The following is an 18,299-nucleotide window of genomic DNA, read 5'->3' on the forward strand; positions in this document are numbered from 1 at the left end:
GGAATTTGAGGAGTTTTCGCTGACATTTGGGGTCGGGTGATAGGATGATGTCTATGCTGGTATCAAGATGGCATAAGGCGCGTTCGGTGGTATATCCATGGCAATCGGTGAGAATATGACGAACAGTAATGTTTACGCCACAAAAGCTGCATAACGGTGGACTGGACTTTTCTAGGAGATAGGAATGTGTAAGCCGGGTGTGTCCAATCCTGAGGCGTGATAGCACTCGTTGGTTCTGGCTGGAGTGTGTGTCTTTCCAGGCTGTTGTTGATGGTTTGATGGTTCGAAGAATAGAATTTTGTTTCCGGTGCCAGGTGAGGTTCCATTTTTGTCAACTATTGTTTTGCTCCATTTGTTGAAGTCTCTGCGGGCTATGGTTGTGTTGTTTTCTGGAGGACGGAGCCGACCCTGGTTTGCAAGTTGGTCAGCTTTCTCGTTTCCGCTGATACTCGAGTGACCAGGTATCCAGCAGAATGTTATAACCGGGGAGTTATCTAGTTGATCTAATAGTTGGATGTACGGATCTCGGATGTTACCATGTTCTAGGGCGGCTAAAACACTGGCACTGTCGGTGAAAATAATATTTGGTTTATTAAGGCAAATACCTTCTTGCGCGGCGACTATCATGGCTATTGCTTCAGCTGAGAATATAGAGGTATGGTCTGGTAGTTTGATGGCACAACTGTTGTTGGAGGAGAAAATACCGAAACCGGCGGATTCATTAAGGACAGAGCCGTCGGTAAAGATATGATGGTGATTCTGGTATTTGCTTTGGATGAGACTGGTAAAATGATGGCCGGCGATATGGCTGCAATTTCCTGCACGTAGTTTATCTTTTAAAGACCAGTCAATTGTAGGCGGTTGACGATACCAAGGGCGTCCTCCGCGTCCGGTAAGCTTGCTGATATGGGGAAGCTGGTTGTTGGTAAGGGCATGAAATTGTGCATTGACTCTGTTGATAAATGATTCGGCTTTGATGTCCTTCTCTAGGATGCGTCCTGCTGCTGCTGTTAATCTGTTGGTGATAATGTAATCAAAAGGAAGAAGTCCGCTCTCACAAAGTAGAGAGAGGATTGGACTGGTGCAGAAGGCTCCAGTTGAAAGGCGGATGGCTGTATGGTATATGGGAGCAATACGCTTCTCAAAGTTTTCTCGTTGCCGAGAGACAATCTCAATACCGTAGAGAATTTTGGGAAGCAGCCAGCTATTGAGAATCTGCAGAAGTGTTAGACGTGATGCACGATGTTGTCCAGCTCCTAACATCCTAAAGAGGTTAAGTCTGGTTTTGCTTCTTTTCTTATCCGGTTGGAGTGGGGAATGAAAGTAAGTTTTGTGTCAAATGTAACACCTAATATTTTCGCTGAGTTTACATTTGGTATGATGTGGTTGTGAAGTTTGATTGGTAGTTTGCGATGAAAGCCCATTTTGCAGATATGAAGGATTTGAGATTTGGAATGGGATATTTCATGACCTGTCCACCGAGACCATTGCCTTATCTTGTCAACTCCTTTTTGGAGAAGCTGACGAGACGTGCTAACAGATCTCGATGAAGAGACCAGAATGATATCATCGGCATAGACAAAAGGTTTGATTTCATATGGAATGGAGCAAAACAGAGATTCTATACTGATAAGGAAAAGTGTAGGAGAAAGGATGGCGCCCTGAGGGACACCGTTTTCTAGAGGATATGGATTAGAAACACTATTACCGATTAGGACTCTAAATGATCTGTCTGTAAAAAAATTGTCTATGAAATTAGTGAGCCGGCCACCAAAGCCCCAAAAAGCTAGTTGAGAAAGAATGGAATGGCGCCAAGTGCGATCAAAAGCTTTGGAAATATCTATGATGGCAAAGTCTATGTGATGATCCTGGTCTATTGATTTTTGAATAGTATCATCTAATTTGGCAAAATATGTTTTCCGTGCCCAACCCGCTCCGAAAAGCGTGTTGGTCAGAGCTAAGCAGGTTTCTGTCTTCTAATTCTTGCGAGAGGCGGCGATTAACCATGCGTTCTAAAACTTTACCCATGCAGCTAAGGAGGGAGATTGGACGGTAGCTATCAACGTTGTGGTTAGTTTTGTTAGGTTTGGGTATGGGGATAGTTAAACTACTTTTCCAATCATTAGGAATATTACCAGAAGACCAAATACTATTGTAAATGTTAAGAAGGGTGGATTTAGATTCTACAGGGAGGTTTTGCAGTAAGGGATATCCTATGTTATCGGGACCAGCAGATCTACCTTTACATTTCCTTAATGCCCAATGGAGTTCAGTTAATGTGAAAAGACTATTGTATCTATGTTCAGTGGCATCAGGGAAAGAAATTGGAACAGATTCAGTGTTAAGTTTATGGGTTTGAAAATTACTCGGATAATTGTGTGTGGCAGAAACATCAGAAAAGTGGATGGCAAAGGCTTCAGGTACTTCAGCAGGGGCAATGATAGTGTCCTGGGTTTTGAGAACTATTATGGAGCTTTGTTGATTTTTACCATTCAAACAACCGACTCGCCTCCACACTTCCTTGCTAGATAACTGAGGATTAATTTCATTAATGAAATTATCCCAGTAATTCTTTTGGCAAGACGAACTGCTTCCTTGGCAAGTCGATTGGCTGTACGAAATTCCTCAGCAAAAATTGGTGTGAAAAAATTATCTGGATTTTTGCTAGCTCGGCGGAATTTACGCAAAGTAGCTCTGCGAGCTTTAATAGCTGCAGCAACTGTTGCGTTCCACCATGGCTCACATCTTTTCCAGGTTTTCCAGTTGTACGGGGAATACTCCGAGAAGCGGCGTATTCAATGCATGCAGTAAAGCGAGAGAGGGGGATTTTCATCAAGTGGAAGATTGAATATTATTTCTCTTTGATATGCTGCCCAATTGGCCTCCTCATATTTCCACCTGGGGCGGAGAAGAGGCCGCTGGGGATTTAAACTACTGTGGATTAAAAGTGGAAAATGATCACTACCATGAGTGTCATTAGAAACTGTAACTGTGAACTGCTGTACCATAGAAGATGACACAGCGCAGTAGTCAAGTATGGAGCCTTTGCCGTTTATGGGAGAAATACGTGTAGCAGATCGGTTTGAAATTACTTCCAGACCAATTGTTTCAAAAACACAAGCAATGCTGTTCCCTCTGTTACATGAGGTCGAGCATCCCCAGGTGGTATGTTGGGCATTAAAATCCCCTAAAACAATTAAATTATTATTTATTTGCTGAAAGGTACTAGTGAGATCGGAAATTATTGTAAAAGGGTTGATTGAATGAGAAAGATATAAACATACTATGGAGCATTGTACGGGAGAAGAAATTTCTACAACTACTGCGGGAAGATTAGTGGATATAGCTATTCTATTTGATGGAATGTGTTTTAAAATGCCTACAGCTACACTATGATAAGGTATAGTTGGGTGTATGTTAGTGTACCAATTGTATCTATTAAGAGGAGAGCTAAGGAGAGAGGAAACTGTCATTACTTCTTGAAGGGTGATTATTGTTGGATCGTGTCTATTGATTAGTAGTTTTAGTTCTTCTATATTTTGGTTCATGCTTCTGATATTCCAGGATAATGCAAATATGGATGAATAGTTATTCGATTGATATGATGAATTGAATTATGTAGTAAAGGAAAAATGGATAAAAGTTTATGCTTATAATCAGAAGGATATTGTTAATATTGAAATTATAAACTAATCTACAGATTTCGTGTTAGACCTAAGAGTTTTTTAGAGGCAACAGAGGGAGAAGGATTGGATGTGGGAGGGTCGGGGGATTGGGATGAGGGAGAGATGGGGATGATTTTTCGGGGTTGGGATTCCTCTTCCGAGGAGGGGGTGTTCTTTTGGTGGGAACGTTTCCGTTTGTTAGTGGTGTTATTTTGTTCGTCTGCGTCATTTTGTTTTACATGTTTTACTTTTTCTACTTTTTCGTCTTCATTATCTTCTTCAGTTTCTTCTTCAGTGCTTTCTTCCGTGCTTTCTTCCATGCTAAAATCGTCTAATTCTTCTTCACTTTCATCCTCTTCAATTTCCATTTGAGATTCTATTTTCTTTTTTTCTAAACTCTTTTCAAAATTCTTGCACATTCTTTTCATAGTTTTATCCTGATCTTCGATTTTTGTTGTTAGATTAGTTGCTGTTTGTGTAAGCAAAATTATCATTTTTCTAGAGATTCATTCTTTTTCTTGAGTTCTTCAATTTGGGTGTCTTTTTCATCTACTGTGTGTGTCTGTTGTGCGTATGTGATGCGGTTTTGAATGGGACTAGAATTTGTGGAATGGGTAGCATTAAGCAGAACTTTACGTGCCTCACCGTAAGAACAGTTGTTGTCGATCTTGTACTTGATGACCTGTTCTTCTTGAATGTAGCGGGGACAGGTACGAGACGTGGTGCTGTGGTTGTCCTTGCAGTTTATGCACACGGGATCTACGGTGCACTCTCCATGCGCAGGGGTACCACAGTTAGTGCAGGTAGGCGACAGTTTACAGTGAATCTGTGTATGTCCAAACTGTCCACACTTAAAACACTGCATTGGTTTCGGGTAATAGGCTCTTGTTTTCACTTGTAAAGCACCAAGGCGAATAAACTCCGGAATGGAGGTAGCATTGATTCGAAGCAGAAAAATGTTTGTTGGCACAATTTCACCATTCACTTTACGCGTAAAACGTCGAGCATTCATTACTTTTTGGTCACTCAAGTTCTCCAGAATATCTTCATCACTTAATCCTTTTAGATCCAGGGCAAAAATTACACACTGAACACTATTGAGGGTCACATGAGGAGCAACTTTCACAAGGGTTCCATCGATTAACTTTGTAATTTTTGAAGCTTCTCGAAGTGGCTTTGGTTCCTAGTTTTCAGCAAAAGCTTCTTTCCACTGTCGATTTTACGGCCAAACTCACTAAGATCACTGCCAACGGCGTCCTTGATGGTTTTACCTACGATGAACGGGTTTACGGGCAAGACAGAATCATTTGCCATTTGAAGCACCAAATACTTTAGTTCACCATTCTCATTGTCTTTGTCCATCCACGGGGGCATAGGTCTCACTCTACGAGTGGTCCCGGGAGGGGGAAAATTCCCCCCTAAGGGGGGAGGGTCTGACATGTTGTCGGCCCAATGTAAAAATATTTCTTTAAAACAATTATTTATTTCAATTTCAAATCACTGTTTAAATCACAGAATCACCACACCAACAAACATTTCACTGTGATACAGATATTATCCCTAACCACGTAAAACCAGTCCTGAAAAGGACTGCATTGAACAACTAAAAGTAACACTTCACAGCAAGGTCGCACACGAAACAAAGAGGAAAAATACCGGGTAACAAATCTACAGAGCAGGAGGTATAAGAAATACGTCCGCACACTTCAGCTGTCACAAGTCGGTTGGAGGCGTACTGGGTGATTGCGTTCTAGAAAAATTCCAAGCTCTCCGATCGCTTATAACGGGCTGTGAGAGAGAATACGTATCGTGCAGCTCGAAAAATTCCAAACGAGTATCGGGCAGCACGAATGAGCTGCTATATAAGCATCGGTCGGGTCAAAATTGTTCTAGTATAAAAAAGACCCTTCTCAAAGGGAACATCGTGTTGTTCGTGATCCCTTACAAACGTTCCCCAATCAAATCTAACCATGTCTGGCCGTGGAAAGGGAGGAAAGGTAAAGGGAAAGGCAAAGTCCCGTTCCAACCGTGCCGGTCTTCAGTTCCCCGTTGGCCGTATTCATCGTCTCCTGCGCAAGGGTAACTATGCCGAGCGCGTCGGTGCCGGAGCACCCGTGTATCTGGCAGCCGTCATGGAATACTTGGCCGCTGAAGTGCTTGAGTTGGCCGGAAACGCTGCCCGTGACAACAAGAAGACGCGCATCATCCCGCGTCATCTGCAGCTGGCCATCCGCAACGACGAGGAGTTGAACAAGCTGCTGTCCGGAGTAACCATCGCTCAGGGTGGTGTGCTGCCCAACATTCAGGCCGTGCTGCTGCCCAAGAAGACCGAAAAGAAGGCTTAAACTGTGTGACAAAGCTTCCTTCATCTCAAACCCAAAACCGTCCTTTTCAGGGCGACAAATAACTTTGCCAAAGACATTTTATTCGATTTATGCTGATTCGATTTATGCTGAACTAGAAAGGAAAAAAATCCCGATATATCAAGAACCGTGCATAAAACTGTGTACAAAATGTAGGTAAAAATGTGCCTTTCTTTGGCACAAAAAGCATCATTTGATGTTTTTAATTCTGTAACCCATCACTACGAATTTTACAAAATGCAGCATATCGTTAGCGATGTGTGCATTTTTCCAGGTAGCTTTGTCAAGAGAGTTGGTTTTACCATAGAAATGCAAGCAGTGATACTTGTGTGTTGACCTTTTTCTGAAAACAGTAAAGGACACTTTTACCTGATTTATCGTTAACCACGAGAAAATGTTGAAAGTATCGGTCAACGAAAAATGTGTTGCATTAAGGAGAAATTAAGTTCTCACAAAAGTTTGATTTTCTTTATATCGGGAAATGTTGGAAATGGCTTTAAAACAGGGGGACCAAAAATAAGGAAGATTCATACAAACAAACAATCTCAACAATGATTCCTTTTACCCGTCATCTACATAACCATGTACCCAAATATGTGTAGCATTTTATAGTATTTCTTTTTTAAAACGATACTTTCATTTGCAAAGTAGGAATGCCAATAAAATACAATGGATTGAAATGCCCCTAACGCATATGTCACTCCACATTCAATAACGCCATCTAGTGGTGATCAAAGTCTCTGCAACCGGTAGTAACGCCATCTAAATAATTGGTAAAAGTAAGGCTCAGCCCTCTACGTTACATAGGAGTAGCGTTACTTGCCGTTTTAAAATTCCCAAGCAGCATTTTATAGAGTTTTTGTCATCTTCGCTACCGACCGGTGCACACCTGTTGTATATAAAATATTTTACATTTCGCAGAAAATTTTGGTTATTTGCTTTAGGATAATTCGATATCAATGCGATTTAATACTTAAAATACAATTACAATACAGATTTATTATTATTCATTAAGGTACGATGATATAGCCAAAATAGTCTTACAGTTTAAAGTTCTCAAAACGCGAACAGCTTTTGATTGGAGTAATATTCCCAAAGTAGAAAATACAAAATAGTGAAAGTTTATTTAGATAAATTAAACACATGAAATGAATTGATTGCCTATTAACGTTTGTATTAGTATTAACGTTAATATATGCGCTTCTCAAACTACTGGTCCAGAAGATGTGGCCGATGCTCTCTCTAACACACCTGTTGGTGCACTGCTCCCTATGCTACCAGTCATCACTGTCGATACGTTCACCTCTGCCATCAAACGTGTCAAATCCTCATATACCCCTGGCCCAGATGGTATACCGGCCGTTATCCTAAAGTGGTGTGCTTCTGCGCTTGCTCCCTCGCTGATGAAGATTTTTAAGGAGTCCCTGAGATGTGGAATCTTTCCTAAGAATGATGCTGTAAACTATCGTGGCATAACCTCACTCAGCGTGTGTGCAAAGGTGTTCGAAATGCTAATCTACGAGCCATTGTTGGCCTCGGCCTGCAACTATATTAGTGTGAATCAACATGGTTTTGTACCCAGGCGATCTACAACGACTAATCTACTAGAATGTGTTAGCAAATGCCATAAATCTATCGATAACGGTTTACAACTAGATGCTATTTACACGGATATCAAGGCAGCATTCGACAGTGTATCGCACTCCATCTTGCTAGCGAAACTCGACTTACTTGGTCTCCCAAACCCTATGATAATGTGGCTTAGATCGTACCTTACAGATCGTCAATATTCTGTGAAGTTAGGCCCGTACATGTCAAGTCCAGTGCATGCATCTTCTGGAGTCCCGCAGGGCAGCAACCTGGGTCCTTTGCTGTTCCTTCTTTTCATCAACGACGCGACATTGATCCTTCCGGCTTTCGCGTCATCTACTGTACGCAGATGACGCGAAAATTTTTCGTGTTATTCGTGAACCAGAAGACCACGCCCGACTGCAAACTTCCTTGCATGAGTTCCAGTGTTGGTGCAACCGTAATGCTTTATCCCTATGCACACATAAATGTGAAGCCATTACTTTCAGTCGTTCTCGCTGCCCATCATTGTATGAATATGCGCTTGATGGACAGTCCTTGGCGCGAAAACAATGTGTTAAGGATCTAGGTGTTTTGCTCGATACAAAACTATCATTTAAGGATCAGCTGGATCACGTAGTAGCCACCAGCAATAGAATGCTAGGACTAGTTATCAATATGACTCGCGAGCTTATTGATATACCTTGCACCAAGGCGCTCTATTGCTCACTTATCTGGTCATTAATGGAATATGCAAATATCGTATGGTGGCCAACTGCAGCGCGTCCGTTAGCTCGATTGGAATCAATCCAGCGCAAAATTTCACGATTTGCACTTCGCTCATGGAACCAAAGGCTCGATTACCGGACTAGGTGTTTACTACTCGGGCTACCCACCCTAAGTGAGCGTATACGAAAAGCCAGGTTGTCGTTCATCACGGGACTTCTCGACGGCCGTATTGACTCTCCGTCACTACTGGCTGCCATCAACCTGTACGTTCCGGCCAGGCCGCTCCGGACTCGGGCAATGTTGGCCCTCGACGATCGTAGAACGCAATTTGGCTCCTCTGACCCATTCCTACTCATGTGCCGTGCTTTCAACGCAGTCAGCGACGCTTTTGAGCCGAGGATTTTGCCAACTGAGTTTAATGATCGTGTTTCTGTGTTAAATTTGGTTCCATAGTGCACATTTTTATGTCATGTTTTATGTTTTATGTTATTGTAATCCATTGTAAAGAACTCATTGTAAAACATTGCTAAAATGGTTCGAGAGGCCATTATTGTCCATCGATAGACAAATAAACATAAACATAACGTTTACGTTTATGGCAATTTGGAATGATAGTTGCTTTGGGTGCGAGGGCTTTTTTTGCAAGGGCGCTTAACGAGGTTAAAAAATACTTTTATGACATTAAAAATTCTTGTAATACCAATAGTTTGACAAATAAATAACTAAGTTTTTTTTATGATAACATCCATATCCATTTGTAGAATTGTATTAAAATATTTCTCAAAGTAGTTATAAGCATCGGTTATTGATGTAAAAAAATAAAAAATATAATAATAATGTGATAATTTTTTGTATTCATATATTTTCCATAAGTCTTCTCTTCAAAGATGATTCCTGAACTTCTTTTTATTTGTTTTCAATTTTGTCATATTCTCATTATTGCATAAAAATAATCAAAAATACAACATGATTGATTATCTATTCGTTTTGCTTATACATGACGGTAAAACCAGGCTTTAAAAAATGATGCTTGAGTTTGCGCTAAACAAGCGTTACGTGTAACGCTAGCGTAACGTAGAGGGCTGAGCGTTACTTTTACCAAATAATTAATTATGCGATCTATGAGGTCCAAGGGTGTTTGTCTTGGATAATAACTGGGAAACATTTGTATGATAACGGAAGGTGGGGAAAAATCACCAATTGTAAAAATTAAAATGGAAACATCGGTCGCGGAGCATCGCTAAGTCAGTATACCAAATGAAGTCAGTATCCCAAGAAAATATATGGCATTCAGTTAACAGCATAGACTTTGGAGTTTGAGTTAATTCTACATCTTCATATCATTTTGCTAGCAAATCTTACTTAAAGTATCTGACGGGTAGCTTTTGCTTGAGACTTGTTAGCCCTTTCCAAAGAATATGAATGAATAATTGTGTTGGTATTTTCCTAGAGAATACTAGAGCCATAGATTTTAATTTTGTAGTGAAAGGGAAAATCCTATACAATGCCGCATTAACATTTATATTCTTTGTTTTTTCTTTCTAATATTTTCCAGTCTTCTAATATTTTCTAAAATGTTCCTAGGGCAGGATGTAACAGAGCATTTTGATATGTTGAGACGCATCAAATTGGAATTCCACCATGGGTTAAATCCAATTAAACAATTTAGAACAGTTAAACAATCGGTTTGATCAGATACCGGTAGGAACGTTTTCATTTCATCTGCATAAAACAATTTTTCGCAATCTGGTATAACGTACATAACATTGATCTATGAAAATTTTAAAAAGAATAGGGCCGAGAATACTGCCTTGTGGAACTCCGGACGAAATATTCATTGTAACATGTCAAACACTTAAATAACAGGAGAGCCAATAGCTTGATAGTTTTGAAATTAGCGTTGAGTGATTTACGGAGTCAAAGGCAGCATTGACGCTGTTAGCTGTTATAATAAATTCACAAACTTGATGTAAACGGTGTAGTTTTTTATCACCAGTTTTCCTTTTTTGATGAGTTATCCCAAGTATATAGGAACGATGCAAATGTTTAAGTCATATTCGAGCTGATGCAAAAAAAAAACGGTATGATCCACGCGGCGATTGTTGCTTCAAGAAGATTAGAGGTTTGCCCTAAAAAATATTTTTATTAGAAAATTTAGATAAAAAAAGCAAGAAAGAAAAATGATTCATTTTAACCAACGCTTTAACCGTTGCCTTTGAGAACGCTTCAAACGCACACGTATAAGTTAAAAATCACATTAACAAAACGACATCTCATGTAAATGCACTGAATATACAGCAGTGTGAGTGCTTGTTATGCGAGTAAAATGTTATACGCCCACCATCAGAAGCCATCAAAGACATTTTTTCTCTCAAATAAAACATTTTAATGTTGCGAAAGACACAGCTCTTGAGTAATGTATTGTGGTCCTGAAAAGGACCGTTTGATTTGAGACTCCATTTGGAGGTTTGTTAGAGCACGTTGAATTTAACCTCCGAAACCGTACAGAGTGCGGCCCTGACGCTTCAGAGCATACACCACATCCATAGCGGTGACGGTCTTACGCTTGGCGTGTTCAGTGTAAGTGACCGCATCACGGATCACATTCTCCAGAAACACTTTCAGGACGCCACGGGTTTCCTCGTAGATGAGGCCGGAGATACGTTTCACTCCTCCGTGCCGAGCCAAACGGCGGATGGCGGGCTTGGTAATGCCCTGGATGTTATCTCGCAGCACTTTTCGGTGACGCTTGGCTCCTCCTTTACCCAAACCTTTTCCTCCCTTTCCTCTTCCAGTCATGATGAGCACAGGATTGTACGTTCACGATGTTCACACTTCAAATTGACGATCACGAATTTTTTTTTTTTTTTTGTTATTGATTTTTATAGAGACTTTGAGCCTTTCGGCTTCATTCGCCTCTTCGGAAACTACTAAAACCTAACAATCTTCTTACCCAGGGCATTTCCTCCCTGTGTAAACCTTAATCCGAGTTTGCTCGGTTACCTTAAAACTAAGCGTAAAACTAAAAGGAAGATCAATTTATTTAATTATCAAATTAAGATCAATATTAATTTACGACACATATTACTCTGATAAACTAAATTTCTTCATAAAGGTTTGTCATACGGAGGAATTTGAGGAGTTTTCGCTGACATTTGGGGTCGGGTGATAGGATGATGTCTATGCTGGTATCAAGATGGCATAAGGCGCGTTCGGTGGTATATCCATGGCAATCGGTGAGAATATGACGAACAGTAATGTTTACGCCACAAAAGCTGCATAACGGTGGACTGGACTTTTCTAGGAGATAGGAATGTGTAAGCCGGGTGTGTCCAATCCTGAGGCGTGATAGCACTCGTTGGTTCTGGCTGGAGTGTGTGTCTTTCCAGGCTGTTGTTGATGGTTTGATGGTTCGAAGAATAGAATTTTGTTTCCGGTGCCAGGTGAGGTTCCATTTTTGTCAACTATTGTTTTGCTCCATTTGTTGAAGTCTCTGCGGGCTATGGTTGTGTTGTTTTCTGGAGGACGGAGCCGACCCTGGTTTGCAAGTTAGTCAGCTTTCTCGTTTCCGCTGATACTCGAGTGACCAGGTATCCAGCAGAATGTTATAACCGGGGAGTTATCTAGTTGATCTAATAGTTGGATGTACGGATCTCGGATGTTACCATGTTCTAGGGCGGCTAAAACACTGGCACTGTCGGTGAAAATAATATTTGGTTTATTAAGGCAAATACCTTCTTGCGCGGCGACTATCATGGCTATTGCTTCAGCTGAGAATATAGAGGTATGGTCTGGTAGTTTGATGGCACAACTGTTGTTGGAGGAGAAAATACCGAAACCGGCGGATTCATTAAGGACAGAGCCGTCGGTAAAGATATGATGGTGATTCTGGTATTTGCTTTGGATGAGACTGGTAAAATGATGGCCGGCGATATGGCTGCAATTTCCTGCACGTAGTTTATCTTTTAAAGACCAGTCAATTGTAGGCGGTTGACGATACCAAGGGCGTCCTCCGCGTCCGGTAAGCTTGCTGATATGGGGAAGCTGGTTGTTGGTAAGGGCATGAAATTGTGCATTGACTCTGTTGATAAATGATTCGGCTTTGATGTCCTTCTCTAGGATGCGTCCTGCTGCTGCTGTTAATCTGTTGGTGATAATGTAATCAAAAGGAAGAAGTCCGCTCTCACAAAGTAGAGAGAGGATTGGACTGGTGCAGAAGGCTCCAGTTGAAAGGCGGATGGCTGTATGGTATATGGGAGCAATACGCTTCTCAAAGTTTTCTCGTTGCCGAGAGACAATCTCAATACCGTAGAGAATTTTGGGAAGCAGCCAGCAATTGAGAATCTGCAGAAGTGTTAGACGTGATGCACGATGTTGTCCAGCTCCTAACATCCTAAAGAGGTTAAGTCTGGTTTTGCTTCTTTTCTTATCCGGTTGGAGTGGGGAATGAAAGTAAGTTTTGTGTCAAATGTAACACCTAATATTTTCGCTGAGTTTACATTTGGTATGATGTGGTTGTGAAGTTTGATTGGTAGTTTGCGATGAAAGCCCATTTTGCAGATATGAAGGATTTGAGATTTGGAATGGGATATTTCATGACCTGTCCACCGAGACCATTGCCTTATCTTGTCAACTCCTTTTTGGAGAAGCTGACGAGACGTGCTAACAGATCTCGATGAAGAGACCAGAATGATATCATCGGCATAGACAAAAGGTTTGATTTCATATGGAATGGAGCAAAACAGAGATTCTATACTGATAAGGAAAAGTGTAGGAGAAAGGATGGCGCCCTGAGGGACACCGTTTTCTAGAGGATATGGATTAGAAACACTATTACCGATTAGGACTCTAAATGATCTGTCTGTAAAAAATTGTCTATGAAATTAGTGAGCCGGCCACCAAAGCCCCAAAAAGCTAGTTGAGAAAGAATGGAATGGCGCCAAGTGCGATCAAAAGCTTTGGAAATATCTATGATGGCAAAGTCTATGTGATGATCCTGGTCTATTGATTTTTGAATAGTATCATCTAATTTGGCAAAATATGTTTTCCGTGCCCAACCCGCTCCGAAAAGCGTGTTGGTCAGAGCTAAGCAGGTTTCTGTCTTCTAATTCTTGCGAGAGGCGGCGATTAACCATGCGTTCTAAAACTTTACCCATGCAGCTAAGGAGGAGATTGGACGGTAGCTATCAACGTTGTGGTTAGGTTTGTTAGGTTTGGGTATGGGGATAGTTAAACTACTTTTCCAATCATTAGGAATATTACCAGAAGACCAAATACTATTGTAAATGTTAAGAAGGGTGGATTTAGATTCTACAGGGAGGTTTTGCAGTAAGGGATATCCTATGTTATCGGGACCAGCAGATCTACCTTTACATTTCCTTAATGCCCAATGGAGTTCAGTTAATGTGAAAAGACTATTGTATCTATGTTCAGTGGCATCAGGGAAAGAAATTGGAACAGATTCAGTGTTAAGTTTATGGGTTTGAAAATTACTCGGATAATTGTGTGTGGCAGAAACATCAGAAAAGTGGATGGCAAAGGCTTCAGGTACTTCAGCAGGGGCAATGATAGTGTCCTGGGTTTTGAGAACTATTGTGGAGCTTTGTTGATTTTTACCATTCAAACAACCGACTCGCCTCCACACTTCCTTGCTAGATAACTGAGGATTAATTTCATTAATGAAATTATCCCAGTAATTCTTTTGGCAAGACGAACTGCTTCCTTGGCAAGTCGATTGGCTGTACGAAATTCCTCAGCAAAAATTGGTGTGAAAAAATTATCCGGATTTTCGCTAGCTCGGCGAAATTTACGCAAAGCAGCTCTGCGAGCTTTAATAGCTGCAGCAACTGTTGCGTTCCACCATGGCTCACATCTTTTCCAGGTTTTCCAGTTGTACGGGGAATACTCCGAGAAGCGGCGTATTCAATGCATGCAGTAAAGCGAGAGAGAGGGGATTTTCATCAAGTGGAAGATTGAATATTATTTCTCTTTGATATGCTGCCCAATTGGCCTCCTCATATTTCCACCTGGGGCGGAGAAGAGGCCGCTGGGGATTTAAACTACTGTGGATTAAAAGTGGAAAATGATCACTACCATGAGTGTCATTAGAAACTGTAACTGTGAACTGCTGTGCCATAGAAGATGACACAGCGCAGTAGTCAAGTATGGAGCCTTTGCCGTTTATGGGAGAAATACGTGTAGCAGATCGGTTTGAAATTACTTCCAGACCAATTGTTTCAAAAACACAAGCAATGCTGTTCCCTCTGTTACATGAGGTCGAGCATCCCCAGGTGGTATGTTGGGCATTAAAATCCCCTAAAACAATTAAATTATTATTTATTTGCTGAAAGGTACTAGTGAGATCGGAAATTATTGTAAAAGGGTTGATTGAATGAGAAAGATATAAACATACTATGGAGCATTGTACGGGAGAAGAAATTTATACAACTACTGCGGGAAGATTAGTGGATAAAGCTATTCTATTTGATGGAATGTGTTTTAAAATGCCTACAGCTACACTATGATGAGGTATAGTTGGGTGTATGTTAGTGTACCAATTGTATCTATTAAGAGGAGAGCTAAGGAGAGAGGAAACTGTCATTACTTCTTGAAGGGTGATTATTGTTGGATCGTGTCTATTGATTAGTAGTTTTAGTTCTTCTATATTTTGGTTCATGCTTCTGATATTCCAGGATAATGCAAATATGGATGAATAGTTATTCGATTGATATGATGAATTGAATTATGTAGTAAAGGAAAAATGGATAAAAGTTTATGCTTATAATCAGAAGGATATTGTTAATATTGAAATTATAAACTAATCTACAGATTTCGTGTTAGACCTAAGAGTTTTTTAGAGGCAACAGAGGGAGAAGGATTGGATGTGGGAGGGTCGGGGGATTGGGATGAGGGAGAGATGGGGATGATTTTTCGGGGTTGGGATTCCTCTTCCGAGGAGGGGGTGTTCTTTTGGTGGGAACGTTTCCGTTTGTTAGTGGTGTTATTTTGTTCGTCTGCGTCATTTTGTTTTACATGTTTTACTTTTTCTACTTTTTCGTCTTCATTATCTTCTTCAGTTTCTTCTTCAGTGCTTTCTTCCGTGCTTTCTTCCGTGCTAAAATCGTCTAATTCTTCTTCACTTTCATCCTCTTCAATTTCCATTTGAGATTCTATTTTCTTTTTTCTAAACTCTTTTCAAAATTCTTGCACATTCTTTTCATAGTTTTATCCTGATCTTCGATTTTTGTTGTTAGATTAGTTGCTGTTTGTGTAAGCAAAATTATCATTTTTCTAGAGATTCATTCTTTTTCTTGAGTTCTTCAATTTGGGTGTCTTTTTCATCTACTGTGTGTGTCTGTTGTGCGTATGTGATGCGGTTTTGAATGGGACTAGAATTTGTGGAATGGGTAGCATTAAGCAGAACTTTACGTGCCTCACCGTAAGAACAGTTGTTGTCGATCTTGTACTTGATGACCTGTTCTTCTTGAATGTAGCGGGGACAGGTACGAGACGTGGTGCTGTGGTTGTCCTTGCAGTTTATGCACACGGGATCTACGGTGCACTCTCCATGCGCAGGGGTACCACAGTTAGTGCAGGTAGGCGACAGTTTACAGTGAATCTGTGTATGTCCAAACTGTCCACACTTAAAACACTGCATTGGTTTCGGGTAATAGGCTCTTGTTTTCACTTGTAAAGCACCAAGGCGAATAAACTCCGGAATGGAGGTAGCATTGATTCGAAGCAGAAAAATGTTTGTTGGCACAATTTCACCATTCACTTTACGCGTAAAACGTCGAGCATTCATTACTTTTTGGTCACTCAAGTTCTCCAGAATATCTTCATCACTTAATCCTTTTAGATCCGGGGCAAAAATTACACACTGAACACTATTGAGGGTCACATGAGGAGCAACTTTCACAAGGGATCCATCGATTAACTTTGTAATTTTTGAAGCTTCTCGAAGTGGCTTTGGTTCCTAGTTTTCAGCAAAAGCTTCTTTCCACTGTCGATTTTACGGCCAAACTCACTAAGATCACTGCCAACGGCGTCCTTGATGGTTTTACCTACGATGAACGGGTTTACGGGCAAGACAGAATCATTTGCCATTTGAAGCACCAAATACTTTAGTTCACCATTCTCATTGTCTTTGTCCATCCACGGGGGCATAGGTCTCACTCTACGAGTGGTCCCGGGAGGGGGAAAATTCCCCCCTAAGGGGGGGAGGGTCTGACATGTTGTCGGCCCAATGTAAAAATGTATCTTTAAAACAACTGTTTATTTCAATTTCAAATCACTGTTAAAATCACAAAATCACCACACCAACAAACACTTCACTGTGATACAGATATTATCCCTAACCACGTAAAACCAGTCCTGAAAAGGACTGCATTGAACGGCTAAGGTAACAGTTAACACTTCACAGCAAGGTCGCACACGAAACAAAGAGGAAAATACCGGGTAACAAATCACAGACTACAGAGCAGGAGGTATAAGAAATACGTCCGCACACTTCAGCTGTCACAAGTCGGTTGGAGGCGTACTGGGTGATTGCGTTCTAGAAAAATTCCAAGCTCTCCGATCGCTTATAACGGGCTGTGAGAGAGAATACGTATCGTGCAGCTCGAAAAATTCCAAACGAGTATCGGGCAGCACGAATGAGCTGCTATATAAGCATCGGTCGGGTCAAAATTGTTCTAGTATAAAAAGACCCTTCTCAAAGGGAACATCGTGTTGTTCGTGATCCCTTACAAACGTTCCCCAATCAAATCTAACCATGTCTGGCCGTGGAAAGGGAGGAAAGGTAAAGGGAAAGGCAAAGTCCCGTTCCAACCGTGCCGGTCTTCAGTTCCCCGTTGGCCGTATTCATCGTCTCCTGCGCAAGGGTAACTATGCCGAGCGCGTCGGTGCCGGAGCACCCGTGTATCTGGCAGCCGTCATGGAATACTTGGCCGCTGAAGTGCTTGAGTTGGCCGGAAACGCTGCCCGTGACAACAAGAAGACGCGCATCATCCCGCGTCATCTGCAGCTGGCCATCCGCAACGACGAGGAGTTGAACAAGCTGCTGTCCGGAGTAACCATCGCTCAGGGTGGTGTGCTGCCCAACATTCAGGCCGTGCTGCTGCCCAAGAAGACCGAAAAGAAGGCTTAAACTGTGTGACAAAGCTTCCTTCATCTCAAACCCAAAACCGTCCTTTTCAGGGCGACAAATAACTTTGCCAAAGACATTTTATTCGATTTATGCTGATATGGGAGAACTAGAAAGGAAAAAAATCCCGATATATCAAGAACCGTGCATAAAACTGTGTACAAAATGTAGGTAAAAATGTGCCTTTCTTTGGCACAAAAGCATCATTTGATGTTTTTAATTCTGTAACCCATCACTACGAATTTTACAAAATGCAGCATATCGTTAGCGATGTGTGCATTTTTCCAGGTAGCTTTGTCAAGAGAGTTGGTTTTACCATAGAAATGCAAGCAGTGATACTTGTGTGTTGACCTTTTCTGAAAACAGTAAAGGACACTTTTACCTGATTTATCGTTAACCACGAGAAAATGTTGAAAGTATCGGTCAACGAAAAATGTGTTGCATTAAGGAGAAATTAAGTTCTCACAAAAGTTTGATTTTCTTTATATCGGGAAATGTTGGAAATGGCTTTAAAACAGGGGGACCAAAAATAAGGAAGATTCATACAAACAAACAATCTCAACAATGATTCCTTTTACCCGTCATCTACATAACCATGTACCCAAATATGTGTAGCATTTTATAGTATTTCTTTTTTAAAACGATACTTTCATTTGCAAAGTAGGAATGCCAATAAAATACAATGGATTGAAATGCCCCTAACGCATATGTCACTCCACATTCAATAACGCCATCTAGTGGTGATCAAAGTCTCTGCAACCGGTAGTAACGCCATCTAAATAATTGGTAAAAGTAAGGCTCAGCCCTCTACGTTACATAGGAGTAGCG

At 41.1% G+C, this 18,299-nt stretch overlaps 3 protein-coding genes across 3 annotated transcripts; 2 read left to right on the forward strand and 1 right to left on the reverse strand.

Annotated features, from left to right (window-relative positions):
- The first annotated feature begins 5,592 nt into the window (after positions 1-5,592).
- LOC120906972 (histone H2A) lies at positions 5,593-6,031 on the forward strand. The gene has a single exon (XM_040319022.1). It carries the CDS (start codon positions 5,636-5,638, stop codon positions 6,008-6,010), a length of 375 nt encoding a protein of 124 aa, XP_040174956.1. The 5' UTR covers positions 5,593-5,635; the 3' UTR covers positions 6,011-6,031.
- Positions 6,032-10,812: 4,781 nt separating this feature from the next.
- LOC120906977 (histone H4-like) lies at positions 10,813-11,149 on the reverse strand. Its single transcript, XM_040319025.1, has one exon. The coding sequence runs from the start codon at positions 11,123-11,125 to the stop codon at positions 10,814-10,816; it is 312 nt and encodes a 103-aa protein (XP_040174959.1). The 5' UTR covers positions 11,126-11,149; the 3' UTR covers position 10,813.
- A 5,907-nt stretch (positions 11,150-17,056) lies between these two features.
- Positions 17,057-17,495, forward strand: LOC120906967 (histone H2A). Its single transcript, XM_040319016.1, has one exon. The coding sequence runs from the start codon at positions 17,100-17,102 to the stop codon at positions 17,472-17,474; it is 375 nt and encodes a 124-aa protein (XP_040174950.1). The 5' UTR covers positions 17,057-17,099; the 3' UTR covers positions 17,475-17,495.
- Positions 17,496-18,299: the final 804 nt, after the last annotated feature.

The sequence above is a fragment of the Anopheles arabiensis genome, assembly GCF_016920715.1.
Source record: "Anopheles arabiensis isolate DONGOLA chromosome Y unlocalized genomic scaffold, AaraD3 chrY_contig0002, whole genome shotgun sequence".
In the NCBI taxonomy this organism is placed as follows: domain Eukaryota; kingdom Metazoa; phylum Arthropoda; class Insecta; order Diptera; family Culicidae; genus Anopheles; species Anopheles arabiensis.